At 52.9% G+C, this 26,670-nt stretch overlaps 1 protein-coding gene across 4 annotated transcripts; it reads left to right on the top strand.

Annotated features, from left to right (window-relative positions):
* Positions 1 to 1,998: 1,998 nt before the first annotated feature.
* DCTN1 (dynactin subunit 1) lies at positions 1,999 to 21,568 on the top strand (the record flags this gene model as incomplete). 4 transcript variants are annotated; one of them, XM_080711897.1, is made up of 32 exons in its annotated part: positions 1,999 to 2,031; positions 3,844 to 4,089; positions 4,320 to 4,398; positions 4,600 to 4,634; positions 5,293 to 5,313; positions 8,209 to 8,226; positions 9,577 to 9,597; positions 10,815 to 11,006; positions 11,450 to 11,647; positions 11,780 to 11,984; positions 12,058 to 12,136; positions 12,227 to 12,386; positions 12,496 to 12,600; positions 12,771 to 12,962; positions 13,038 to 13,154; positions 13,385 to 13,537; positions 14,505 to 14,665; positions 14,769 to 14,937; positions 15,217 to 15,285; positions 15,936 to 15,998; positions 16,106 to 16,255; positions 16,415 to 16,576; positions 16,656 to 16,787; positions 16,988 to 17,113; positions 17,318 to 17,460; positions 17,705 to 17,871; positions 19,187 to 19,201; positions 19,391 to 19,536; positions 19,649 to 19,841; positions 20,063 to 20,142; positions 20,621 to 20,710; positions 21,431 to 21,568. In XM_080711897.1, 32 exons carry the CDS (start codon positions 1,999 to 2,001, stop codon positions 21,566 to 21,568), a joined length of 3,858 nt encoding a protein of 1,285 aa, XP_080568023.1. The 4 variants fall into 4 exon arrangements, with proteins under 4 accessions (XP_080568023.1, XP_080568024.1, XP_080568021.1 ...); XM_080711898.1 differs by lacking the exon at positions 5,293 to 5,313; XM_080711895.1 differs by lacking the exon at positions 19,187 to 19,201 and having other exon boundaries at positions 17,705 to 17,880.
* Between the last annotated feature and the right edge of the window lie 5,102 nt (positions 21,569 to 26,670).

Below are 26,670 nucleotides of genomic sequence, written 5' to 3'. Positions count from 1 at the left end.
GTCTGGGCCTCCCAAGTACTGGAATTATATGCATACATCACCATGCCCAGCTTTTCTCCTTTTTGCAAATGGGGTACTAGGCTCAGAAGTTAAGTATCTTGCCCAGGACCACACAGGTAGGAGAACCAAGGCTGTATAGGTTTGCCTTTGGAGCCCACGCAGGTCTGCTGTGTCTTTTCTCATATCTGATCATCACAGGGCTTTCTCAGGGTTCTTTGGGTACCGTCTCTGATTTGGCCCCTTTTTTCTCATGACCCTCTCCGCCCGTGTTCTTTATTGTAGTAGCTTCCTTGCTGTGATCCTGTCTTTGCCAAATTGCTCCTGCCTCCACTGTATCCTGCGCGTGCCACTGGTTTTATTTTCCTAAAATAGTTCCACTATACCACTCTACCACTTAGGAATGAGACTGGCTTCCTGTTGTTATTGGACCAAGTCCATCTGTCTCTGCCTGATGCTAAACTTCCTGTCTATCCATACTTACCTTCTGGTATGTCTCAGTGTATTTATTTATTCAATAAATATTTGACTCCATGAACTAAGGACTGTGGATCATAAAGAGAAGTTGTGGGCTCTGCTTCAGAAGGCTTTTAGTAGCCAGGCATGGTAGCACACACCTGTAATCCCAGGGCTTGGAAGACTGAGGCAGAAAAATCATGGGTTTCAGGCCTGCCTTGGTAACTCAGTGAGACCCTGTTCCATAAAAAAGGGAGCTAAGGCCAGGCATGGTGGCGCACACTTGTAATCCCCGCGCTAGGGAGGTGGAGACAGGAGGATTGCGCAGGTTCGAAGCCAGCCGCGCTGGCTTAAGAGACCCTGTTTCCAAATAAAAAAGTATAAAAATAGGTCTAGGTCCGGCCCCAGGCCAGCCCATAACAATGGGTAAGTGAGGGATCTGGTTACATAGACCCTTGAAAGCTTCTCACCGAGATGAGTGCATCATCTCATTAAAGTAAAAAGCTTTCTATTATAAAGGTAATCTATGATTATTCAGGAATTTTTTTGAAATACAGAAATGCAAAAAATAAATTATTTCATTGAATCTGAGATATTAGGAGCAAGGCCAAGAGTGCCGGGGGTGGGTTGCTGAGTTGGATGGGGGCTTTGGCTACAAGGGGAAAAGCGATCTCTCTGTCTTTGAACACAGCCCTTAGTAGTTGAATCTTCTGTTCACGAGGCTCAGCGCCTGGCCCATTATAATCAGGGTGTCTGTGGCAGGCTTAGTGGGGTGGGGGCTGGGGTACTTGACCAGCTTTACTAGAATGTGAGGTTGCCTTTATTGCTGCCCTCCCTCCTCTGTTTCTTGGGCAGGACCTAGCCCCTCTGGCCTAGTGTGAGATTGAAATCCAGACCCTTATCACATGGATTTGCACCTAAGTCCGGAGTTTAGAAAGAGAAGAGCACCAGAACAGGGGGAGAGGGAGTGAGAGACCCTGATTTTGTCTGTGTGGAAGCTCTAGGCAGCTGGTCATTTGAAGTGTCACTTGATGCTTGTGGGCCTGCTGAAGCATAACCCAGGACAGAGGGACAGTGATGTGGGGGTAGAGCCTAGGAGGAGTTGTCAACATTCTCCCCAGCCCTAGGACAGCGGAGTCCAGAGGTGAGTGCTGAAGATCTGTGGGTGGCCATCCCTCCACTCTGCTCTTCTTGTCCAGGTGAAGCGGGGGAGCACTAGGACCCAGAGGCTTGCACGGCTCCTGACAAGTCTAGAGCAGCACTAGCGCAGAGCTGAGTGAGACTCGTCAGCTGGCAAGCAGGCTTTGGTGTCTCTGGGTTCAGGAATCCTCAGGCGGCAGGGGGACTTGCCCCTGAGCCCCCATCACTGCCCCACTCCTGCCCCGGTAGGCCAGGGAGCCAGGCCCATGGACCGGGGAGGGCCGTGCCTGGCGGCTCCCGTGTGGGTCCATGAGGGCCCGGTGCCCTGACACTCCTGCCTAGGTTGCTGCCTATTCTCTCTGTCTTTGGCCAGCTGGGGGAGGGGGTAGCGGCTGGGTGAGCAACATGGCCCAAAGCAAGAGGCACGTGTACAACCGGGTAAGTGGCCCTCATCTGGGATGGCCTGGGAGGGCTGCTGGAGAAGGCCTGGGTGCCTGTGGACATCTTTGCTGTGGGGGCTGGGGAGACAGGCTGGAACTCAGCTGGGGGCACTCACAGTCTGTGCTTCCAGGAGCCCTCAAAGTCCTGATGGTGGCAGGCTGGACAGGCTTCCCTGCCCAGAGTTGGGCCCTAACTGGGCAATGGCAAGGCCTGACCTCTGATTCCGACTGGTCCTTGGGATAGGGGCTCCTGTCGGGGGCCAGACTGTCTCGGGGACTTAGAATGGGGTTGATGGGCCAGGGCTTTACAGTGAGGCCCCTCTGCAGAGCTGCTTTGTCTGTCAGTTGCTTTCTCCTTTTTCTGGGGTTGGAGCTGTACCCACTGTTGTGTCCTCCTGGTTCTGAGAGGCTTGTTGGGAGGGGCAGGGGAATCTCTGAGCTGAGGTCTGGCCTTGATGTCACTGGCAGTTTGCTTTATTGTTAGGTCCATGAGATCTCCCCTGCTGTCCTAGGTGTGATTTGGGGTCTCAGAGCCCTTGGGAGCTGTGTCCTTGCCTTCCCGGATGAGCTCTTTGGGGAGTGACAGGCTGGGAAGTGTCTTGACTCTTCCCTGGCTTTGTCAGGCCCCTTTCTGAAGGCAGGTGGTGGGCATCAGAAAGGAGCCCGAGGAATCTTTAGGGATATGGTGTCACTTCTTGCTTCATTTGTCTGTTTGCAGCAAGGCCTCTGGTTCAAGGAGCTGCTGTTGCTAAGAATGGCTTAGGTGTGATTTTCTCCTAAACCATGGGCTGATTTGAGACCTAATTTCATGTTGTGTTCTGTCATCACAGACGTGTCAGGAGCGGAGAGCTTCCCAAGGACAGTGTCTTGGCTTATTTCTTTGCGTTGCCCATCTGTGGAGCGTTAAGACATCCACTTGAATCACTAGGCAGAGTCTGAGGACAGGGTGAGGGGCACAGCGGAGGTACATGACTGGCTTGGCTTGTGTTCTTCTTTTTATAGCACCACGGCATGGGGGATCTTCAGAGCTTGGGGTAGAAAGTAGAACCAGAAGCGGGCCAGGCAGAAGGGAGTTGGAATGTTTGACTGGGCCGTGATGGGTAGTTGGACAGGAGTGAAAGGAGTCAGATCAGGAAGGAGTGGCGGGGCCGGGAGGGCCTGCAGAGGCGCGCAGTTATGTGTCTGTGAGAGGGAGAGGTCTGAGAGCCATCGAACCCCTGGGGCCATGACAGTGGAGGGGAAGCAGGACTCATTTGGGTCGCCTGATCTAACCTGTTATTTGTTGAGCTTCACTCCTTTCCTTGGGGTCAGCGACCTGAGAAAGCAGCCATGTGGTGACATTCACAGTTATATCAATGAAATCTGATTTGTTATAAAGCCTAAATATAAGTTCTTATAAATTCTAGAAGATTCTAGAGGAATTTGGAGAAATCTTAGCAAGACACATCACTGACATTTTTCTGAGAATGGAGTTTAAGGAAGTGACTTCTGGTCTTCTGTGTTTGTGTGCGGGGGGTACTGCGATTGAACCCAGGGGCATTCTCCTTCAGAGCTGTACCCCCATTTTATTCTGAGCTGGAGCCCCATTTTATTTTTTGTTTTGAAACAAGGTCCTGGTTACAGAGGGCCTTACTTAGGCTGTGAACCTGTGATCTTCCTATCTCAGCCTCCGAAGTATTGGGAATAAACATGCGCCACCACACTGGGCTCTGGTCTTTTTTCGTCCAGGCTCTTGGCTAGGACATTTCTTATGCATTAGAATGCCACCTCTGACCTGATGCTTCTGTTTGTGTTTGCTTGTCTCTTTCAGACACCCAGCAGCAGCAGGATGAGTGCAGAGGCAGCTGCCCGGCCTCTGCGGGTAGGCTCCCGTGTGGAGGTGATTGGAAAAGGCCACCGGGGCACTGTGGCTTATGTTGGAGCCACACTCTTTGCCAGTGGCAAATGGGTAGGCGTTATCCTGGATGAAGCAAAGGGCAAAAATGATGGAACTGTCCAAGGAAGGAAGTATTTCACTTGTGACGAAGGGCATGGAATCTTTGTGCGCCAGTCTCAGGTACGTACCCCCTGCTTCTACTGCACATGCCACTGGTGTGTTGGTACTTTGTTTTCCTGGGTGTGGGCATAAGTCTCTGGTTAGGAGAGTGGGAGGAAGCAGGGGAGGGAAGATTGGAGATCCATCCTTAGGGAAATTGCTCTGTACTGTGGCTTGCTTGGAAATTGGGGAGGGGCCCATGTTACAGTCATTCTTGATCTAGTTGTATTGAGTGTATTCTGTGGCTTTAGATCCAGGTATTTGAAGATGGAGCAGATACTACTTCCCCAGAGACACCTGATTCTTCTGCCTCAAAGGTCCTCAAAAGAGGTAACGGCCACCCACTCAGAGTTGCCTCTTCTCGTCCAGAAGCCCCAGCACTTCTCCCCACAGCAGCGACCACAGTGGATACTGAATTGTTTTCATCACCCTATTCCCCTGTCATATCCCTCCCCCTACCACCCAGCACGATGTTCTCTTCCCTTAGTCCTCTATACAGGTGCACATTTTCTTTCTGTTTTCTCTCTACAGAGGGAGCTGATAGTGCTGCAAAGACTAGCAAACTGGTGAGTAGTTTGGAGGTAGAGTATTATAGTAGTTTGGAGCAGGGAGTACTAGATAGACAGACACACACACACACACACACACACACACACACACACACCACACACACACACACACACTGCTAGGCAGGTAGAGGCAGTAGATGAGCTAGCTTTCTAGTCTATTCAACATCCCTGAGAAGGAAGCTTTCTGTATACAAGTTGGTGCACTGGCCTAGAGAAAAGATGGTAGCAGGAAAAACGCTTAGGTTCCAGAACAGTGGGGCCGACCTCGGGTGATAGACCTGACCCCAGTAGTGTAACCAACTTCCTACCTTTTGGTACCCAAGATGCCAGGATCTATATTTAGGGTTTGAGGATAGGGTAAGGTAGAAGATCAAGAGAGAAAGAGCTCTCCTGCTCACTCACAAGTGGTGGCAAGGGGCAGGCCCTCTGTCACCTGTTTGCATGTGTGCAGGGGGACCATCCTAGCTCCCCTCTGCCAGCTCTGCAGAGTTGTGAGGTGGGGCCCTGCTCCTCACCTAGAGCTTGACATTGACTGGAGTCCCCCTACCCTTGCCTGTGGTTGCCTGAATGGTATTAACGCCTACGCCCAGGAGGTCTGGCCAACCAGCACGTGATGTCTGTTCTCTAACTCTGCCATTTCCTACTCCTTACGCAGCGGGGACTGAAGCCTAAGAAGGTGGTGTGTTTACTGTTTGTGCTGTGTGGGTGGGGCCATGAGCCCCCTCCCCTGCTGTCCCGCATGTCCTTGGGCTGCTGCATGCATGTGTGTGTAACCTTGGGGCTGGGATGGTCAGAGGAAATGGCAGCCTTGGCTTCCAGAGTTCCTTTGAGGGGTGCAAGGACATCAGGCCTCGTGTCCAGGCCCAGGTGGCACTCGTTAGGGATGCTTTCTCCCTGCCCCAGACTCCTAGCTAGGGACTCCAAGCATTTGACTATAAGTAGCAACAGCACGGAATACAGCATTTATTGGTTTACAGTGGAGCCTCACTTAGCTGAGCTTTGGGGTGGTGGGAGGAAGGGTTGGAGGAATGAGATGGGCAGGGACCAGGGGAAGTGGTTGTACAAGGAGATGGAGGCCAGGGAACAGAGCACAGGAAGGACAGCTGGTAGGCCTGAGAATGTGTGCCTGCCTTTGGGTGGGTGCTGCCACGAGTATCTACCCACTCTGCCCCGTCAGTCTTTCCTGGGTCCTTCCTCTGGTGTGTGCCTGAAACCTACCTTTTACCCTTTGCAGGAGCTCAACCGTGCCACCTCCTTCCCCTCTACAGACTTTCTTTTTGTACTGGGGGTTGAACCCAGGGTATTTTACCTCCAGGCTGTACCCCCAGCCCTTTTGTAAGTTTTTTGTTTTGAAACAGGGTCTTGCTAGGGTGCTGAGACTGAGACTCTCCTCAAACCTGTAACCTGTCTCAGCCTCCCAAGTACCACAGACTTTTTTTGTGTGTGTGGTACTGGGGATGGAACCCAGGGGCATTCTACCTTCGCGCTACACCCCCAGCCCTATTTTATTTTTTATTTTTTATTTTGAAACAAGAGTCTCACTGAGTTGCAAAGAGCCTAAGTAGCTGAGGCCGTCCACAAACCGCGATCCTCCTGTCTCAGCCTCCCAAATGCTGGGATTACGAGCGTGTGTCACCACGCCCGGCTACCACAGACGTTTAAACACAAATTGCTGCCATGACCACTTCCTCACACCAGCCCCTGTCTTGGGCCTCTGCCCAAACTGTCTTTGACCTGCATGTTCCTGTCTGAGCTGTGTGTGTACTGTGCTGTATGTACAATACTGTGTCTCCTCACCACCAGCTTACCTCAGGTCTTTCTAATATTGCATGGGGAGCTCCTGGATTGGGGCAGTGGGAGGGGAGAAAAAAATCTCCTTTTTCAACTCCTGGTGGGTGATCATTCCTCACTTCAGATGCTTGCCAAGGTGGAGGCCATGTGATAGTACTTGCTTTGGGCCCTGAGTTCTGGCTTTGGGTGAGAGTGGATATGTAAGAAAAATAGTACTCTAAAGGATGCTGGCATCATCCCAGGGTCATAGAAACTCGGCCTCCTCCCTTGATTATTGTCCCTGGTTGGGGCTCCCATCTTGCCTCAGGTCCCTGAATAGAGAAGAACATGAAACTGCAGTCCAAGAGCCGGGCGTGGTGGCGCACGCTCGTAATCCCAGCATTTGGGAGGCTGAGACAGGAGGATCGCGGTTTGTGGACAGCCTCAGCTACTTAGGCTCTTTGCAACTCAGTGAGGCCCTGTTTCAAAATAAAGGGGAAAAAAATAGGGCTGAGGGTATAGCTCAGAGGTAAAATGACCCTGGATTCCTTCTCTGGTACTGAAAAAAGAAAAACCAAAACCTGCAGTCTGAGATCTGTGGAGTACTTCTGGCTGCAACCTGACATGCCCCTAACCGGAGCTCATTCAGGGTCAGATTCTGGGGAAGGGGCAAAGCCTGGCCTAGACTGCCTGCGCTGGGCTGTAGCACCTTCTTACTCATGGTGGAAAGTGCCCCTTCAGCCCCCCCCCCCAAGTCCTCTGCCTCAACGTTTCTCTCAAAGCAGATTGCTTATCTAGGGCCCCTGCCTTCACCCCATGTAGAATAGGGAGATAGATCTGGAGCCAAAAGTGTTTTGAAGGATAGGGCAGAAGAAAACAGACAGCTCCACAAAAGTACCTAGTCCTTTCTGGGAAGCCCTTGAGAGACCAGCCGTGACCTGTCTACAACCAGGGGACCACTGGGGGAGAAGCCCAGCACTGTCATTAGAGCTGCTGCTGCCCGGATAGAATGTTCCCCAGGGCAGCCAGGTTTGTGCAGCCCAGAGCCTAATCCCAGTGCTGGAGGGCTGTTCCCTATTTCTGATGAGAGACATAAGGATATTGCCAGCGTATATAAAAGTGACTTGATGGGGGTTTCGGTGGAGCAGAATGCATTATGAGATATACTACTGCAGCAGGGAGGCCCTGTGTCCCTGCCCAGTGATGCTCTGGTCCTCCAAAATGCTAATTCTGGGGTGGCCTCTGGCCCAGTGTTTTGGGGCAAGGGAGGAGGGGGCGGAGCCAGAACCTGCTCTTTGGAGGAAGAAGCGGGGTGGGCTCTGCGCAGGACTTTGTCCAGTCACGAGGAGGAGGAGGAGCCAGCAGGGCCCTGGGAGGTTGCTAGGTGACCGGGAATGTGGCTCCACCCCCATGGAGCAGAGGAGGGTGGGTGCATGACGTCAGGTGGAGCTGATGCTGCGGCCACTGAGGCTGCCATCAGCCTAAGCTGGTGAACTGGGCCGGGCACCGCTCTGGTGCCTGGTGGAGCTTGGCTGCCCTACTGTGCACCTGCGGGGGGGCCTCTGTGTCAGCCGTAGCCGTTCGCAAGCTGGGAAGCTGGGAAGCTGCCGGCGGCCGCCCGGGAGGCTAAGGCTGCGTTGTTGGGATTTGATGCACTAATCTCCTGTCTCCGCCGCCTTTCCCTCTGTTCGGTCTCTTTTCCTCCCTCCCCTCGTCTGTCCTTCCTGTTTGTCTATCCTCCTCTGTCCCTCCTTTTCTTTCCTGTCCTTGCTTTCTTTGGTTTTCTGCAATGATGAGACAGGCACCGACAGCCCGAAAGGTACTCTTGCTTGCTCTGGTCCTCTACCGGGTTGCCAGGGCGATGGTGGCAGCAGGCAGCTGGGGTGGGGGTGGGGGCTGATTGACTTAATCTGTCTACCTGGTTGGGGGAGGAGTGGGAGGATTGGGGGCAGGGAGGGGTGAGTGTCACTACGTGCCCCTCCCCTGGACATTTGCTCCTTGCCCTGCCTGCTGTTGGCTCTGATTAAGTCTGGCGTCCAGGCCCAGTACTCAGTAGCCTAACAGGCTTGGGTTTGCAGCCTTTACTGCCAACAGGCTTGGGGAAGGTTTCCTGTGCTAAAAGCTAAGGAAGCAGGCCCAGGTGTCTCAGTGCCTCTAGCAGGCCTACTTACCTCACACAGCCTTTGCTAGAATGACTCTTGGTTATTCTCCCAGCATCCCCCTTTCCCCATGGTTTGTGTCAGGGGGCTTTACCAGGGGAGGATGGGGGCTCCACAGCTGTGGAAGTCTAGTCCGGTGTAGGAGGAGTGGAGATTTGTCTCCTTGGGCTGTGCGACTCCTGGAAATAGGGTCCAAACCAGATTTTGGTTTTGCTAAAGCAATGAGACACTGGGTAGCAAGAACACCCTTTGGAGTTGAAGTTAATGACCCTTTTGCCACTTTGCAGTAACCCAAAGGAGTTTTGGATTTGGTCTAGGACAGTGATTTCTCTGTGGTGCTGTACCCCTCCCCCTTCATCCAGCTGGGTGGGGTTACTTTGCTGAGCTCTGGGCTTCTGCTAATGCAATATTCATAGTCCTGACACCTGAGCCCTCTGCTTTAGGGATGGGGACTGCTGCAGGATCTGGTCCTGGGGGAAGGGAGGGAGGACAGCAGCATTCTTCTGCCTCAGGGATTTCTTATTTTTGAGCTCTTGTCATAGGGGGTGGGTGTTCCTCAGGAGTCCTGTGGAATCTGGAACTGAAGAAGGAGGCTGACCTGGGAAAGTCCTTGGAGGGTGACTGGGCGGGGCCTCTGGCTGAGGGCTGGAGTGGGAAAGGTGGTTCATAGAAGGACTGGCCTCTGGAGACTTTCTTACCAGCTGCTGCCTTTGGTCTCCTGTGGCTCAGCCTAGAGACAGGGGCTTCTGGGATTTCCAGGGTGTCCAAAGGGGTGAGGCCTGTAAGGGTTGGGCAGAAGTGGGAGCAGGAGTTCTGTGTTCCTGGAGTAGGAATATGATGATTCCTACAGTGTGGCTGGAGGGAGACGGGGACGGGGTGGTGAGGGGGGTGATAACTGTAGACCCAATTCTGTTACTTCCTCTGCTCTCATTGCTGTCCCTTTGGTGTCTGTCTTTCTGCCATTATCCTTTCTTTCCTGACTACTTCTCTGGCTCCTGTTGCCTGTCCAGACTACAACTCGGCGGCCCAAGGTGAGAAAAACAGGCCTCTGTGCAGGCTACTGCTGAGCGTACGCACACGTTTCAGGCATGTGTATGTGTGTGGGCATGTGTACTAGCAAGTAAAAGTTGGTCACAGTGCATCATGATTTCTCTTGGAGGGGGAAGAGGGGCCTGGGATTGGTAACAGGCTCTTCTGGGAGAATGACTTCCAGCTCTTAGGGGGTCATCTAAACCACTAGGTTGAGTATAAAAGAGAAGTGAGAGTGGTTGTGGTTAATCAAGACAGACTTTCTTGAACAAGATAATTTTGACCAGTTTTGAGGAGAGAGATTAGAAAAGAAGTGGAGAATGTGGCAGTATAAAATTTCAGAGTGAGGCGGGGAGTGTGTCTGTGAAAGCCTTCTGGTGGGGGTGTTGGTGGTAGCCTGTGCTTTTTGAGTGTCAGCCCACCAAGAGAACTTGAGTCCAGCACAGCAAGAGAGAGCACTGGACAGGCTTGTTTGTTCCAGGTTTGGGCCTTTGGGGCAGCTCTTCGGCCCCCCACCCCACAGGGGCCTGGGTAATAAGTACAGAAGGGTTGGCTGTATTTGCCTTGTTCCAAGGGGGGATCTAGGGCTGTAACTTTCACCTTGGCCCTTTTACCTGTAGGATTCCCTGGCACAGACCAAGGGAAGGCAATGTAGATTGACTTCCAAAGAGTAGGGAGAGCCTAGCAAGGGAGAGCCTGGAATCCTGACTTTTAGTCCAGCCTTCTCTGGTAACATGAAAATTGAGGACAAACTCTAATCTGTTCTTTTTTTCTGGGAATGACATTGAGATTCCTTTGTCCCTTGGGAGAGTTGGGCATGGACCCAGAGCAAGGATGGGACCAAGAATATTAAGAAATTGCTAGAATGATTACAAGTGGGTCGCAGAGGGAGTCCTGGGAGTGAGGGCTTCTGTTGTAAAGGTAGTGCAGAGCTGGGAGGAATGTGGGGTCGGTGCCAAAGGAGGAACCTTGTAATCTTATGTTTCCCCCGTTCTTTCCTCCCTTTCTCCTCCCGCTCCTTTGTCACTGTTGCTTTCTGACTGTGTCGCTTTCCCTCTCCCGGTTACTCTGTGTCTGTTCTTCTTGTGCATTCACACTCTTTCCGCCTTTCCCCTTCGGTGTCCCTTCCCTTGCCTCTCTCTCATGCTCTGTCTGTCCCCCTTTCACCACCTCCATCCTCTGTTCTCTTTCTGGTCTGCCCCTGTCCCTCTCTGAATAGCCTACTCGCCCGGCCAGTACTGGTGTGGCTGGGGCCAGTAGCTCCTTGGGCCCCTCTGGCTCCGCATCAGCAGGTGAACTGAGCAGCAGTGAGCCCAGCACCCCGGCTCAGACTCCACTGGCAGCACCCATCATCCCCACGCCGGCCCTCACCTCTCCTGGAGCAGCACCCCCACTTCCTTCCCCGTCTAAGGTAAGAACTGCTGGGGTAAAGGAAAATATACCAGGGGCATGTGATCCCCAGCTGGGTCTTGGACATTTCTGGAGTTGGGGGAAGACCTAGAACTTGGGTTAGAAGGATCGGGGACATAGCGTATGGGTATCTTGCTACTGGCCAGGCTACCCTTTCTTTTCTGCCTCTTTTTTTTTTTTTTTTTGTAGTATTGGGGATTGAACCCCGGGTCTTGCATACACTAGGCAAGTGTTACACTGTGGGCACCACATCCTCAGCCCTCCTGCACTTCTTTCACACTTTCCTAAATATACTGCCATGATTTTCTCTCCAGTGTTTGTATGCCACTTTGACATTGGGTTTAGGGTGATGTTTACACACATTCTTGTCTTCTCTGCTTCATCTCTGTCTGGACGGAGAAGAGGGGTGGGCAGTGCACAAAAAGCAAAGCTGTTCCTTGACAGGAGGAAGAGGGACTGAGGGCCCAGGTACGGGACCTGGAGGAGAAACTGGAGACCCTGCGGCTGAAGCGGGCGGAAGACAAGGCAAAGCTGAAAGAGCTGGAGAAGCATAAGATCCAGCTGGAGCAGGTGCAGGAATGGAAGAGCAAGATGCAGGAGCAGCAGGCGGACCTGCAGCGGCGCCTCAAGGAGGCGCGGAAGGTGCGACTCAGCGTGGAAGGGGTGGCTAGGGAGGCTGGGGCCCCAAGGAGGGGAGCTGAGCCGGGGACGCCGTGGAATGGAAGCAGCACGGGCCCCCCTTGACTCCTGCCCCACCACGCCACTGCTCCTCAGGAAGCCAAGGAGGCGCTGGAGGCGAAGGAGCGCTACATGGAGGAGATGGCTGACACGGCCGATGCCATTGAGATGGCCACTCTGGACAAGGAGATGGCTGAAGAGCGGGCCGAGTCTCTGCAGCAGGAGGTGGAAGCCCTGAAGGAGCGTGTGGACGAGCTCACCACAGACTTGGAGATCCTCAAGGCCGAGATTGAAGAGAAGGGTAAGGGACCAGGGACCACGGGGGAGCAGAGGTGGGTGAGACCAGGCCTGAACATGCCCACGGTCTTCCCCAGGCTCGGATGGCGCTGCGTCCAGTTACCAGCTCAAGCAGCTTGAGGAGCAGAATGCCCGCCTGAAGGATGCCCTCGTGAGGTAGCTCTCCTCGCTCTTGACTCGCGCGTTAAAGCAGCGGCCCCAGGTGACTGACGCACGCTCTCCCCTCCTCCCTCCACTTCCCCACAGGATGCGGGATCTTTCTTCTTCAGAAAAGCAGGAGCATGTGAAGCTTCAGAAGCTCATGGAAAAGAAGAACCAAGAGCTGGAAGTGGTGAGGCAACAGCGCGAGCGCCTGCAGGAGGAGCTGAGCCAGGCAGAGAGCACCATTGACGAGCTGAAGGAGCAGGTCTGCGGGGCCCAGCCCTGCCCAGGGTCCCCCTGACTGTCCTGCGGCCGCCTCCCTTTTGAAGGCACCTTCCAGCAGTGTTCCTCCCTGTCCTGCCCCCATCACACAGGTGGATGCTGCCCTGGGTGCTGAGGAGATGGTGGAGATGCTGACCGACAGGAACCTGAATCTAGAGGAGAAAGTGAGGGAGTTGAGAGAAACCGTGGGAGACCTGGTAAGAGAAAAGCAGGCTGACCTTGACCCTGATGGAGGGTGTTTGGGAGCGACCTGCTGAAAGGGAGATTGACACATGACCCCTGACCTTCCATGTGGAGAAGGCACCACATCCTGGCCCTGCTCCCCTGACCCTGCCGTTGCTTCCCCTAACTACCTGTGGCTCCCCAGGAAGCGATGAATGAAATGAATGATGAGCTGCAAGAGAATGCGCGTGAGACGGAACTGGAGCTACGGGAGCAGCTGGACATGGCGGGTGCCCGGGTGCGTGAGGCCCAGAAGCGTGTGGAGGCAGCCCAGGAGACCGTTGCGGACTACCAGCAAACCATCAAGAAGTACCGCCAGCTGACTGCCCACCTCCAGGTGCCCGCTCCCTCCCGTTCTCCCGCCCCCCCAGGCTCCCTTGGCCCCGCTGTGCCTCACACTCTCTTCTCCTAGGATGTGAATCGGGAACTGACAAACCAGCAGGAAGCATCTGTAGAGAGACAGCAGCAGCCGCCTCCAGAGACTTTTGATTTCAAAATCAAGTTTGCTGAGACTAAGGCCCATGCCAAGGTCAGCAAAGTGGGCGAGTGGGGGGCGTGTTACGGAGCCCAGCCTGCGTGTGACTGGGCTGACCTGGTGTGGGTTCCAGACTTCAGATTCCAGAGGAGAGGGAGCTTTGTGTGGTAGTTTGGAAGACTCTTGGCCTGTGCATGTCCTAGAAGCAGGGGACCTGATAGAACAAGGCAGGTTCCTGGAGACCCCACCCTGGCTGCGAGCCCATCTCCCCGTTCACCTCACAGGCAATCGAGATGGAGTTGAGACAGATGGAGGTGGCTCAGGCCAACCGGCACATGTCCCTGCTGACGGCCTTCATGCCTGACAGCTTCCTGCGGCCAGGGGGGGACCACGACTGCGTGTTGGTGCTGCTGCTCATGCCCCGTCTCATTTGCAAGGTATGGGGGTTGGGCACGTGTGCGGTAGGAATCTGTTGAACGTGCTGTGAGCCAGGCATTGAGGATGCCCAGTGAAGATAGCAAATAACTTGGGAGGCAGTGGAGGAGCACGTAAGCAAAGAAGTCTGAGATGAATATATACGGTTGGCCTCCATATTTGTGGGTTCCGCATGTGTGGAGCCAACCAACTGCAGATCAAAAATATCTGGAAAAAGATTGTATCTGTATGGAACATGTACAGATTTTTTTCTTCTCAATATTCCTTAAACAATACAGTGTGTCTGCATAGCATGTGTATTGTATTAGGTGTCTTAAGTAATCTAGGGATGATTTAAAGTTTACAGGATGCACGTTAATTACACATATTATAATTTCTTTTAGAGACATTTATTTTAGAAAAGTAGGGAATACACATTCAAGGGAGAAAGCGGGCCCCCCCAATGTGAGAGACATGTCACATGTCCTTTATATAAGGGACTTGAACATCCACCATTACTTGTGGGGGTTCTGGAACCACTCCCCTATAGATGTGAGGGATGGCTGGATTACAGATTGTGTTAAGAAGGAGAAGTAGGCCCTGAGAGCACAGTGCGGATTTGGTTGAGATGCGGGTGGGGTATGACAACTGTCATTTGAGCTGAGAGCCAGAGGTGGCAAGGAGTCAGCTAGGGAGATGATTGGCAGGGGAGCGTTCTGAGTGGAGAGGGTAGGAGCCGCAGCAGTGACTCAGGGGGACTTGGTCCTCGTGGACCCACTGCGCTTTCATTCTCACGCTGAATCCTCACAAGCTCCAGTGTTCACACCATTGCTCTTTCTCCAGGCGAGACTTCCTGCCGTCCAAGAGCTATCTCTGCTTTTTCTCCCATGTGTATCTATGCTCCCCGCACAGTTGTTGAGCTGTGTCCTGTATTCTGGAGTCTGTGTCCTTTAGCCTCTGAGTTCCAGGTTCCTGGTCTTCTTCCCACAGGCAGAGCTGATCCGGAAGCAGGCCCAGGAGAAGTTTGAACTAAGCGAGAACTGTTCAGAGCGGCCTGGGCTTCGAGGAGCTGCAGGGGAGCAGCTCAGCTTTGCCGCGGGGCTGGTGTACTCACTGAGCCTGCTGCAGGCTACACTGCACCGCTATGAGCAGTAAGTGACTCCTGACCGTGCGCCAAGGTTGAGGGGCTGGAATTGGCTGAGCCGAGATTGCCTAGAAGACCTTAGCCTCACAGATTTCTTCTCTGGGCTCTAGTGCCCTTTCTCAGTGCAATGTGGACGTGTACAAGAAGGTGGGAAGCCTCTATCCGGAGATGAGTGCCCATGAGCGCTCCCTAGATTTCCTCATTGAGCTGCTGCACAAGGACCAGCTGGATGAGACTGTCAATGTGGAGCCTCTCACCAAGGCCATCAAGTACTACCAGGTGTGGGCGAGAATGCAGGCTCGGGGCAGGGGGAGGGAAGCTCTCTCCTGGTGGGAGGTATTGCCAGTGTATTCAGGGTTGCAGGGACCAGGATGGCTGCTTGAAGCTCAATTTGCTCTTAGATGAACTTGCCTTATGATGCAGCTGCCTAAGCGTTTTGGATTCTTTTGTACCTCTGGAGACCCATCATTACCAGGGCTCAAACTACAGTTTGGGAAGAACTCTCCGCTACCCTTCCACAAGCTAAAGGCTGTCTGTTTCTTTGTCATTCCTCCTCAGCATCTCTACAGCATCCACCTTGCTGAACAGCCTGAAGACAGTACCATGCAGCTGGCTGACCACATTAAGGTGAAGTGTGTGGATAGGTGGTTGAACCTCCTACAGAGAAGTAGAGCACATCAAATCAAGAGATCAGGCCCTAAGGGGTGTCACGTAAGACTGGGGCATAAGCCAGGCATGGTGGCGCAAGCTTGTATTCTCAGTACCTGGGAGGCTGAGGCACGAGGATAGCAGGTTTGCGGCCAGCCTCAGCTACTTAATGAGGCCATCTGCAACTTGGTGAGACCCTGTTCCAAAAATAAAGAATAAAACATAGGGCTAGGAGGTAGAAGACCCCTGGGTTTAATCCCTAGTACCACAAAAACAAAACAATAATAACAAAAAAAAGTTGCCTTAAAAAATGAAAGAAAAAGCTGGGTGTGGTAGTGCATGCTTGTAATCCCAGCATTTTAGGACAGCCTCAGTTACTTAGGCCCTTTGCAACTCAGTGAGACCCTGTTTCAAAATAAAGAATAAAAAGTAGGGCTGAGAGTGCAGCTGGGAGATAGAATGTTCCTTCCCCAGTACTGCAAAAAAAAAAAAAAAAGAAAAAAAGACAAGACAGAGGCATGGTCGCCAAAGCCATGTATATGGGGGTCAACAGGGACTCCTTGGAGATGATGCTGGGGTGGGCAGAAGGCTCCTGTTGGAAGCTGATGACCACGTGCTCTGTCCCACAGTTCACCCAGAGTGCCCTGGACTGCATGAGTGTGGAGGTGGGGCGGCTGCGCGCCTTTTTGCAGGTGAGGGCACATCTACATCTGTGTGAGCTCCTCTTCTTTCTTAGTCCCTACCTCCTCCCTTCCATCCCTAATGCTGGCTTGGTTCTCCATTCCTGTTTACTATGTAGGGGGGACAGGAGGCTACAGATATTGCCCTTCTGCTCCGGGACCTGGAAACGTCATGCAGTGACATCCGCCAGTTCTGCAAGAAAATCCGAAGACGAATGCCAGGGACAGATGCTCCTGGGATCCCAGCTGCACTTGCCTTTGGACCACAGGTTTAAGGCTGCAAGTGGGGAAGGGAAGGAAGACAGGTAGAACCAGGAGTGTGGTAGCATGTTAAGATTGATCTGGTCAGGGGACAAGACTGATTTGGGGTAGCTAGGAATTGTGGTGCTGGACCTAGGGTGGGCTCTTGACTCTAGCTCGTCACGCAGGTATCTGACACACTCCTAGACTGCAGGAAACACTTGACGTGGGTGGTGGCCGTGCTGCAGGAGGTGGCAGCTGCCGCCGCCCAGCTCATTGCCCCGCTGGCGGAGAATGAGGGGCTGCCTGTGGCTGCACTGGAGGAGCTGGCTTTCAAAGCAAACGAGCAGGTTGGCCTGGATGGCTGGGCAGAAGGGATGGGGAGCTCGTGGCCAGCGCGGGGCGTTCATTCCAGCCCTTGCCCCGCAGATCTACGGGAGCCCCTCCAGCAGCCCCTATGAGTGTCTGCGCCAGTCGTGCAACATCCTCATCAGCACCATGAACAAGCTGGCTACAGCCATGCAGGAGGGCGAGTACGACGCAGAACGGCCCCCCAGCAAGGTGGGTCATTTCTGTGGCCCAGAGGGGCAGGACTTGCAGAGCTGTAGCTAGTTGTGGAGGGCGGGAGGCAGGAGGAAGGCATATGAAGAGCATTGTTCTTGAAGGCACAAAGTTTTTCTCAGTGACTGGATCTTTCTGGAAGGAGGACATTGGCGATCTCCTCTCCCTGTTCCCATCCTCTGACGCGCCCTATCCCTTAGCCTCCTCCGGTTGAGCTGCGGGCCGCAGCCCTTCGCGCTGAGATCACAGATGCTGAAGGCTTAGGTTTGAAGCTTGAAGATCGAGAGACAGTTATCAAAGAATTGAAGAAATCACTCAAGATTAAGGTAAGGGGAGGGTGAGCTCAGAATCTAGGGGCCAGGAAATATGGCAGGACTCAGGGTAGCAGCAAATGTTAGGGATCGGGGCTTAGAGGCATTGTGGGGATTGCGATGAGGGAGTCGTCTGGGAATCTTCTACCTCGTGGTCTAACCTAGGTCTCCGGGCTGTGGGGAGAATGTCAAGGAACTAGAGTTCTTTGCCTTGTGCAGGGAGAAGAGCTGAGTGAAGCCAATGTGCGGCTGAGCCTCCTGGAGAAGAAGCTGGACAGTGCTGCCAAGGATGCAGATGAGCGCATTGAGAAAGTCCAGACCCGCCTGGAGGAGACCCAGGCGCTACTGCGGAAGAAGGAGAAGTCAGGCACCTTCCCACGGCCTTGCCTCCTCCGCTCTCCCTCCTGCTCAGCCCTTACCTCTTCCCCTTGTACTGAGACTCTTCCCATGTTCCTTTCCCACTCCAACCCCATTGTGTCACCCCAACCTGAGCCAGTTCTGCCCTGCCCCTGGCTCTAGCAGGGCTACCCAGGGACCTGTCAGGACTGAAAAGCAGGTGGGGCTGTGGGGCAGGGACACCACCCAAGCCCAGATTCTCTTTCACAGAGAGTTTGAGGAGACAATGGATGCACTCCAGGCTGACATTGACCAGCTGGAGGCAGAGAAGGCGGAGCTGAAGCAGCGACTGAACAGCCAGTCCAAGCGTACGATCGAGGGGCTCCGGGGGCCCCCTCCCTCAGGCATTGCTACCCTGGTCTCTGGCATCGCTGGTGGTGAGTGCAGTGGGACAGGCAGCCTGGCTGTCCTCTCCTGTCCTTGTCCTTGGTCTGACTTCTGAACCCCTTTTCCTGATGTTCAGCTGGGAATACGTGTGCCTAGTTTTACTCTGCTCACTTTCACCAAGTTTTTACTTTCAGTGTGGTGCTGTCCAGTTTGTCAGTGAAGTTCACAGTCATGACGGCAGTTAGACCCCAGTAGCTGTCCCTTCTGGGTCTCCTGTCTGGCCTTTCTGTCTCACTCTATCCCAGAGGGTCGTCAGCCTGCGGCAGGCTGCGCCGACTCCTCCAGGGCATCCAGCCTTGCCTGATGCCTGCTTTTGATTTTCCTCTGCGAGGACACCACGTTGCCCGCTGAGCTCACGGGGCTTCGTCCCACGTTGCGGTCGCCTCTTCCGTGGCGTGATCTCCCGATTTTGCGTATAGCTTGCGCTCTGACTTTGCTCTCAGCACAGTCACAGCTCATCACCCGGAGCTTTCTGGCTCCCAGGCCCAGTCTCCTCTTTCCTGGGTAAGGAAGTGGCTGCTGCCATCTTGGGTCTCATATGACCTATGGTTTGTTTTTGTTCCTCCTTCAGTTTCCTTTCTCCCTTTTCCCCTCCAGAGAGCAATTTCTTTGCCCTGGAATTAGGCCATTACGGCCTCTGGATTTTCTCTGATGCTCCTGTCTTGTCAGCTGACCTCACCTATGGTCTTGTTCTCATCAAAATCACTGTGGTTTGGGGTGTGACCAGGTACCTTGGTGACATTAGGCTCCTGTGGTAGAGACAGCTCCGTGTTCTTTGGTGGGAGTCTTCAAAATGACCACCTTCTGTTGTTTTAGCACAGGCTCTTTAAACAAGTAGTGGTTCTGAATTAAACTTTACCCCCCCCCCCCCAAAAAAAGGAGTTCTCTGTGGGGAAATCTGAGCAGCAGGGTACAAGCCTGGGCTAAGCTTTGCTGCCGGCGAGCACTGGGGTCCGGGCATATTGGGCTCTCGAGCGTTTCTCAGGCCCTTCTTGGAGTAGGAGCATGAGGCAGGAGCAGCCTCATGTCACAAGTGCTTCCTCCAGCACACCCCTTTTCTCTCCTTGCACCCCGCACCATGACTCATGGCTGGACCCCCCTTTGCTCTCTTTCTTTCACACTTATCACTCTGACACTAAGGACGGGGCAGAGGTAAGACAGGGACTTATAAAGAAGGTGTGGTGATCAGAAAAAGGGTTTTCCCGCAGGGCATGCCCAGGATTCCTATGAAATGTCCCCCTGTCCACAAGTTATCTAACTTCTCTCTCCTCTTTTCCTGCTCCCCTTGGGCTATCCTGAGCACAGAAGAACAGCAGCGAGGTAGAGACCCACCCTGGCTGGGCTTACCGAGGCTGATGGCAATTGGGGGTGGGGAGCAGGCCGAGGCTTCACCTTGGTGGGCAGCCAGGCCTGGAGGTGGGAAGGAATGAGGAAAGGGTAGGAGCAGGGTGGAGCCCAGGTCTCAGCCCTCTGCACCTGGGGCTGAGGACACTGTTGTGCTGTCCACAGCGGGCGCTCCTGGGCAGGCTCCAGGGTCCTTGCCAGGCCCAGGCCCAGGCCCAGGGCTGGTGAAGGATTCACCGCTGCTGCTTCAGCAGATCTCTGCCATGAGGCTCCATGTCTCTCAGCTCCAGCATGAGAACAGCGTCCTCAAGGTAAGAAGCTCACAGGGAGGACCGTGGTGGACACGGAGCACACCTGCCCGTTAGGATGGGTAGCGAGGCCTTCTAGCACCTCGTACCACTACTCCCCTTTTTCCTCCCACAGGGAGCCCAGATGAAGGCATCCTTGGCAGCCCTGCCTCCTCTACATGTTGCAAAGCTTTCCCTTCCACCCCAAGAGGGCCCTGGTGGTGAGCTAGCCACTGGAGCGCTATACCGTAAGACCAGCCAGCTGCTCGAGGCGTTAAATCAGCTGAGCACACGTACCCATGTGGTAGATATCACTCGCGCCAGTCCTGGTATGTACCCACTAGTCCCTGAGATGAGTAACATGCCTCTCCTTGCCCAGACAGTCCCTGCACTGCAGAGGCTCTTGCCAGCGGTGTCCTTTGGCTAGATTCACCCGCCCGCCTAAGTGCCTGCTCCATGAGAGGATCTGGTGCCTGTACTCCTGACCCTTCATCCAGGCCAGCCGCCTGCCTGGGCCTTGCTGGGCCTCACCAGCTCTCTCTCCCTACAGCTGCCAAGAGTCCGTCGGCCCAGCTAATGGAGCAAGTGGCTCAGCTCAAGTCACTGAGCGACACCATTGAGAAGCTCAAGGTCAGCTCAGTCCCTGCCCTTCCCTACCCTGCAGAGTTCGCTTCAGAGCATTTCTTGGGGGCTAGGCTCTTCTGGAGTTCCTCTGGGCCCAGCCTTGAGCTAGATCTTACCTTGGGAAGAGGGTAGAAGGGAAAGCAGAACTTTTATTTTGGAAACTGTTGGTGCAAACAGAAGATAAATTCTTTTCAGCTAATGCATAAGCTGAAACCATGTAGGGTGTGTGGCTCAGGCTCCAGCTTCTGTCAGCCGAGATCACTGTGCGGTGGAATGGTTGGCCATGGCCTCCCAGAGGCATATGAATTGGGCTTTAAACAGTGAGGATGTTGGAGTGGGGACGGGGTTGGAGGTGAGAGCAAAAGCACGGTGACAGGGAGTTCCGAGCCTTTGTCTCACTCATATTAGTGTCTCTGTGGAGCTGGGGATGTTCTGTGTTAGCCTCTGGGGGGCCCCTAAGCGAACCCTTGTCTCCCGTCTTCAGGATGAAGTCCTCAAGGAGACAGTCTCTCAGCGCCCTGGAGCCACAGTCCCTACCGACTTTGCCACCTTCCCTTCATCAGCCTTCCTCAGGGTAAGGGGGAGCATGGGGTAGAGAATGGTGGGCTCGGGTGGGTCCTCTTTCTTCCCCAGTAGTTTCTGAAGAGACTCTGGAGTCCCAGGCCAAAACACTGAAAACCCTGCTTTATCTGGCAAGTTCAAGTCTCACTTGCAAGTAACTCAAAAGTGCTTGCAGTGCTTCCAGAAACTCCAGTGTTTTAGGATGTAAACAACACCTTCCATGATTTTTGATAACTGGAAGGACTCAAAATTGAGACTATAATGCGTCAATAAAAGTATAAAAAGAGCCGAGTGTGGTGGGGCACACTTGTGATCCCAGCATTTGGGAGGCTAAGACAGGAGGATCACAGTTTGTGGACAGCCTCAGCTACTTAGTGAGGCCCTCTGCAACTCAGTGAGACCCTGCTTCAAAATAAAGAATAAACAATAGGGCTGGGCGTGTATCTCAGCAGTAATATACCCCTGGGTTCCATCCCCAGTACCACAAGAAAAAATATATAAAAAAGGAAATAAAAATTGACAGCATGTAAAAACGTACCAATTCTGAAAGGGATAAAAATGAAAGCTATAGTGAAAAAACAAAACACAAAACCTCCTATGTTAACCTGTGGCCTGAGAGTTCAATGCCTTAGTCTCCCAGAGGCTGCCCTGGTCTCAGCACCCAGACCCCTTCAGTGGCCCACAATTCAAGTGAGCCCCTGACCTGGGGTCCTGTTCCCCTGCCAACCCCAAGGCCAAGGAAGAACAGCAAGATGACACAGTCTACATGGGCAAAGTGACCTTCTCCTGTGCGGCTGGCCTCGGACAGCGACACCGGCTGGTGCTGACCCAGGAGCAGCTGTACCAGCTTCACAGCCGCCTCATCTCTTAAGCACTCCTCCCCCACTGTCTGCGTCGATCCTCAGCCCGCCTGGTGCCCTCTGCACAATGCACAGCACCTCAGCCGGCCCCCAGGTAGAACCACGTGGGCTAAGCTCCTCCTACCCGTTCAGCTTTGCTCGGGGCCTGTCAGTGCCCTGCCCCTGCCCCTGCCCCTTAACCTGCTTACTCCATTCTAGCCCCGGCCTCTTCCATAATTGTGATTCAGCTGCTCCCTCTTCCTGAGGGGCCTCAGGGCATGTGGGGGGTAGGCTGAGACCCCACCACCAAAGGTAGAGTGAGGTCCCCCTGATTGAGGACTTCACCCCTTGATTAAAGCAACTTCTGCTTCAGTGCTTTCTGTGTGGTGTTGAGAGTGGGACACAGGCCACTTGCTTCAAAGCAGGAATGGGGAGGAAGTGTGCCGAAGAGGCTTCAGCTGCGTCAGGTGGGAGGGCCCCTGTCTGGTGACTGGCAGGATTCCCCTTAGATGCCTGCACAGTGAGTTACCCAGCGAGGGGGAAAGGCTAGACTTAGGGTTGGGCACCTACATTCATTTTGGAACTCAGGAAGGCCAGGGGTATATAGCTCTGCCAGCTCTGTGCTGCTTCCTGGAGCTCCCGCTGCTCTTCGTCCAGTTTCCAGAGTCGGAATAATGATGTGATCACCTCAGCCAACTTTCTGAAGCACTGACCAATCTCCCCTTTAGACCTGGGACTCTCACCGGGAATGGTTATTAAACAGGGAAACGGTGGACCAGTAAGAAAGGATGGAGTTACGAAGCTACTCCCAGACACCACTGCAGACCGGTATCAGTTGCGGAGCTACTTTGTAAAATTCACAGATTTCTGGGTCTCAGCCCAGACCAGCCAAAACACCTTGAGGGCTAGGACCAGTTGAGCCTATGAGCAGCACTCCAGCGTTTTAGAACGTAGTCCCCATCTAGTTAGCCGGATCCTTGATGTTCTCTTTTATTGCTCACTTTGGGAAAGAAGTCCAGCCCACACTCCCCAAGAGACCCTTCCTTGTCCTTTGGAGCAGTTCAGCTGGCAAAGCCCTGCACTCACGTGGTGCTTCTCTTGGGAAGGGACAGACAGGAGGGCGTCCATGGACATGTTCTCAGAGCGCCCTCTGGGAAGGTCAGTTTGCCTACTCTATACCTGTAGCCTTTCTTAACTGGGGCCCCAAAAGAAAATGATTTTGGTGCTTTCCTCAGTATTCTCAAATATGGTACATTTAGCTAGTATTATTCTAGATGCATAAGATTTATTACATACAAAAGACACCTTAGGCTGTTAGACTTTAATTCCCACAGAACTGGCTGACAAAGTTATTTATTTATTTTTATTTTTATTTTTTTGGTGGTACTGGGGGTGGAACCCAGGGGCTTTCTACCTCTGGGCTATACTCCCAGACCTTTTTTTTTTTTTTTGGAAACAGGGTCTCACTAAGTTGCTGAGAGCCTCACTAAGTAGCTGAGGCTGGCTTCAAACCTGTGCGATCCTCCTGTCTCAGCCTCCCAAGCGCGGGGATTACAAGCGTGTGCCACCACGCCCAGCATTTATTAATGAATTCATTAATTTATTTATTTATTGTGGTACTGGAGATTGAACCCAGGGGAATTCTACCCCTGAGCTGCACCCCAGCCTATTTTATTTTTATTTTGAAACAGGGTCTTGCTAGGTTGATGAGAATCTTACTAGTTGCGGAGGCTGTCCTTGAACTGCATTCCTCCTGTCCCAGCCTCCCAAGTACTGGGATTACAGGCATGCACCACCATTCTGGGCAACACGCGTCTTGACACCAGATATTCCTCACCTCATTATCTCCAAATTTGGTTTCTCTAGAGCCAAGTAAATCGCACACCGCGCCGTCCTTTCCCTGCATTTGCATTGCATTTACTGACCTTTCTACCCTAGCTGCTGACCTGCCTTCTGATCAGTGGGTAAGATACGGCGGGCCAAGACCGGGCAACTTCCGATGGCACTTTGAGAAGACAATAGGACTTTCTTGTTCCACCGTTTTCCCTTCTTGGTTTCTCCCTGCTTGAACTGCTCCTCTTCTGAATGCCGGACTCATTCAGTTACTCCCTCTCAGTGCCCTACAAGCATCTGTCTCAAAGTCAGTGTGTCCAAAGCTGAGATCATTCCTTCTGTCCTGGGTGCGGCAAGCCACAAACCTCTTCACTCTCCTTAGCTAATTTCTTTTTTTTTTTTTTTTTTTTTTTTTTGGTGGTACTGGGGTTCCTGGAAGCCCTTCTACCTCCGGGCTACACTCCCAGACCTATTTTTATATTTTTGAAACAGGGTCTCTTACACCAGCGCGGCTGGCTTCGAACCTGCGCGATCCTCCTGTCTCTGCCTCCCAAGTGCGGAGATTACAAGCGTGCGCCACCACGCCCGGCTTCCTTAGCTAATTTCATTCCCCAGCACTGTTCACATTTTTCCTTTGTTACTATTTCTCAGATACGTCCATTTTCCCCCAGTGTTTCTAACTTCGGGTTTAACCTCTTACTGTAGGTACGGCAACAGTCTTTCAGCTGGTTACCTAAGCTCTGTTGCCTCTCTTCCACGTTTTCCACACTGATGCCAGCAGGATCTTTCCAAAATGAAAACCAGTCCATGTCATTTCCTGCTTTAAATCTTGAAATGTCCTTCCAACTAGATGGGCGGTTGTTGTTGTTGTTGTTGTTGTTGTTGTTGTTGTTGTTGTTTGGTGGTACTGGGTTTGGAACCCAGGGGCTTTTCTACCTCTGGGCTATACTCCCAGACCTATTTTATACTTTATTTGGAAAAAGGGTCTCACTAAGTTATGAGAGCTTCACTCAGTAGCTGAGGCTGGCTTTGAACCTGTGCGATCTTTCTGTCTCAGCCACTCAAGCACTGGGATTATAAGCGTGTGCCACCATGCCCTGCCCCAACTAGATTTTTTTTTTTTTTATGGTACTGGGGTTCCTGGAAGCCCTTCTCCCTTCGGGCTACACTCCCAGACCTATTTTATATTTTTTTAATTTGGAAACAGGGTCTCTTAAGCCAGCGAGGCTGGCTCTGAACCAGCGCCATCCTCCTGTCTCCGCCTCCCAAGCACGGGGATTACAAGCGTGTGCCACCACGCCCGGCCCCAACTAGATTTTAAAACAAAATCTTGAAATGGCCCAACTATCTAGAATTTAAAATTTAAGTTCATTAGAATGGCACACAAGGCCATCCATGATTCGGTCCTGCCCACCTCTCCTGCCTCACAGGGCTACGTCTCCTCACGGGCCTTCGTGCCTGGTGGTCCAGCTTTAGTGACCCCTGGAGTTTCCATGGCACCCATGTGCTCTCCGGCCTCTTCTCATGAAACAAGAGGGGGATGCCCTATACTTCCTCCTCTCCGCCTCTCCGTCCCTCTTTCCCACCCCTATACTCCTGTTCGTTTTTTGAGATAGCTCTAGTGTTGCCACCTCAGAAAACTTTCAATCCTATAGCTTGTTAGGTGCTCTTCTTTGAAGTGTGTGTGGGGGGATGGAAATTGTAAACCTTTATTCCAGGTGTGCTCGAATTTAGTTGCTTTATGACCAGGTAAGGTGATCTGTTCTCTTATTTATAAAGTAGGAGTAGTGATGTCCCGCAGCAGTTTTCTAAAGGCTCAACAAGCCAACGCAGGCACGCATCAAGCCACAGAAGGCTCGCTCTTTCCTACCTGCTCCTGCCGCACTACGTTACAGCTGTTGGCATCTGTTTCCACTGTAATTGTTAGTTCCTCTATCTTCCCCTTTAGACAGATTGAGAGTTCCTTTAGGGTGTCTTCCATCGCTGTGTCCCCAAAACACAGAAGGGCCCCTGTTTGAGGAGGAGAATTGTGAGTTTCGTTCTGGACGTGAGTTCGAGATGCCTGCGGGAATGTCTGAATGGAGATAGCCACCTGAGAGTTGGATCCAACTGCGTCTGGAGCTCAGCAGAGAAGTCCAAACTGGAGGTCAAGTTTGGGGAGTGAGTCGGGAGCATGTCAGTGGCAGCTGAAGGAGCCTTTTGGGTGGGTTCAGTGTCTTCATTCAGGTTACTTAGAGAACAGCCTGAGGCAAAGCTTCAGTGCCAGTGTTTTATTGGTGCAATTCTAGAGCAGTGAGAAAAGGAGAAAAGTCAAAAGTGTGTTTAGTGAGTTTCTTCTGCGTCACAGACACAGCTAGTCACTTGCCTATGTGAGGTGTCCCTGGGTAGACTACACAGAAATGCCACGTGTGGGCTTGATGGCAAGGAAGCTCACCTGCTCTCCTTCCTGTCTGTCTACTGCTTGCGTGTTAGCTCCCTGGAACCCGAGGGGGCTGTGTGCCCCGTGGCATTTCCTCATAGTCCTGAAGGACTGTGGGGAACAGAATGCGGGCGCTGGCCTGCAGGAGTCAGTAAGGACAGAGCAAAGAGACCTGGAGAGTCAGATGCGGCGGAGAGAACCTGAAGCTCAGGTCATCAGGGGGCAGACGGGCTCCCGTGGTGGCCTTGAGAGTCACAGAGCCTGAAGGAGCGTCCACTGGCACAGAGGACCCCCGGGGAGTGTCATGGGGCCAAGAGAGGAGAGAGTTTGAGAAACCCAGAGGGCACATGGCCAGGGTGATTCACAGATGCCTGATGAACTGGAAGAGCCATCTCCTCGGGATAGAGGGCGCAGAAATTGGGTTGGAGGAGGGGCTCACCAGTACTGCTGTCTCCCAGGTGGCATCTGCTCATCACGGACTGTCATTGGAGCTGTGGAGGTCCAGTGGCCAGGGGATGGCCTGGTAAATGGCCATGATGGGAGTGATTTCTGGAAATTAGGATGTGCTGGTGAAGGAGAGGCCTGGCAAGGAGCTCTTTATACCAAGGATGGAGCATATTTTGGTAATAGCTGGTTTTGATATATCCAAATCTCAAACTGCCAGTGTCACAGCACCACGCCAGCTGGCTAGGAGTTGGCAGGGCAGGATGTGTATGTTCTCAGCTCTGCCATAGGAGCCCCTCTCTTTTGGGGGCTCTTGGCCCAATTCCTAGGACTAACTTTACCTGCCCCAACATGGAGGCAGCTTTGTCAAGTAAAAATGGGACTGATACCTAACTCCTCACTTGGTAAAGTAGCTTAATCTAGCACCTATTTCTTTAT

The sequence above is a fragment of the Muscardinus avellanarius genome (genome assembly GCF_963383645.1).
Source record: "Muscardinus avellanarius genome assembly, chromosome: 15".
Classification (NCBI taxonomy): Eukaryota; Metazoa; Chordata; class Mammalia; order Rodentia; family Gliridae; genus Muscardinus; species Muscardinus avellanarius.
Note: the sequence above shows the minus strand (reverse complement) of the source record. Positions and strands in the feature narration are given on the sequence as shown.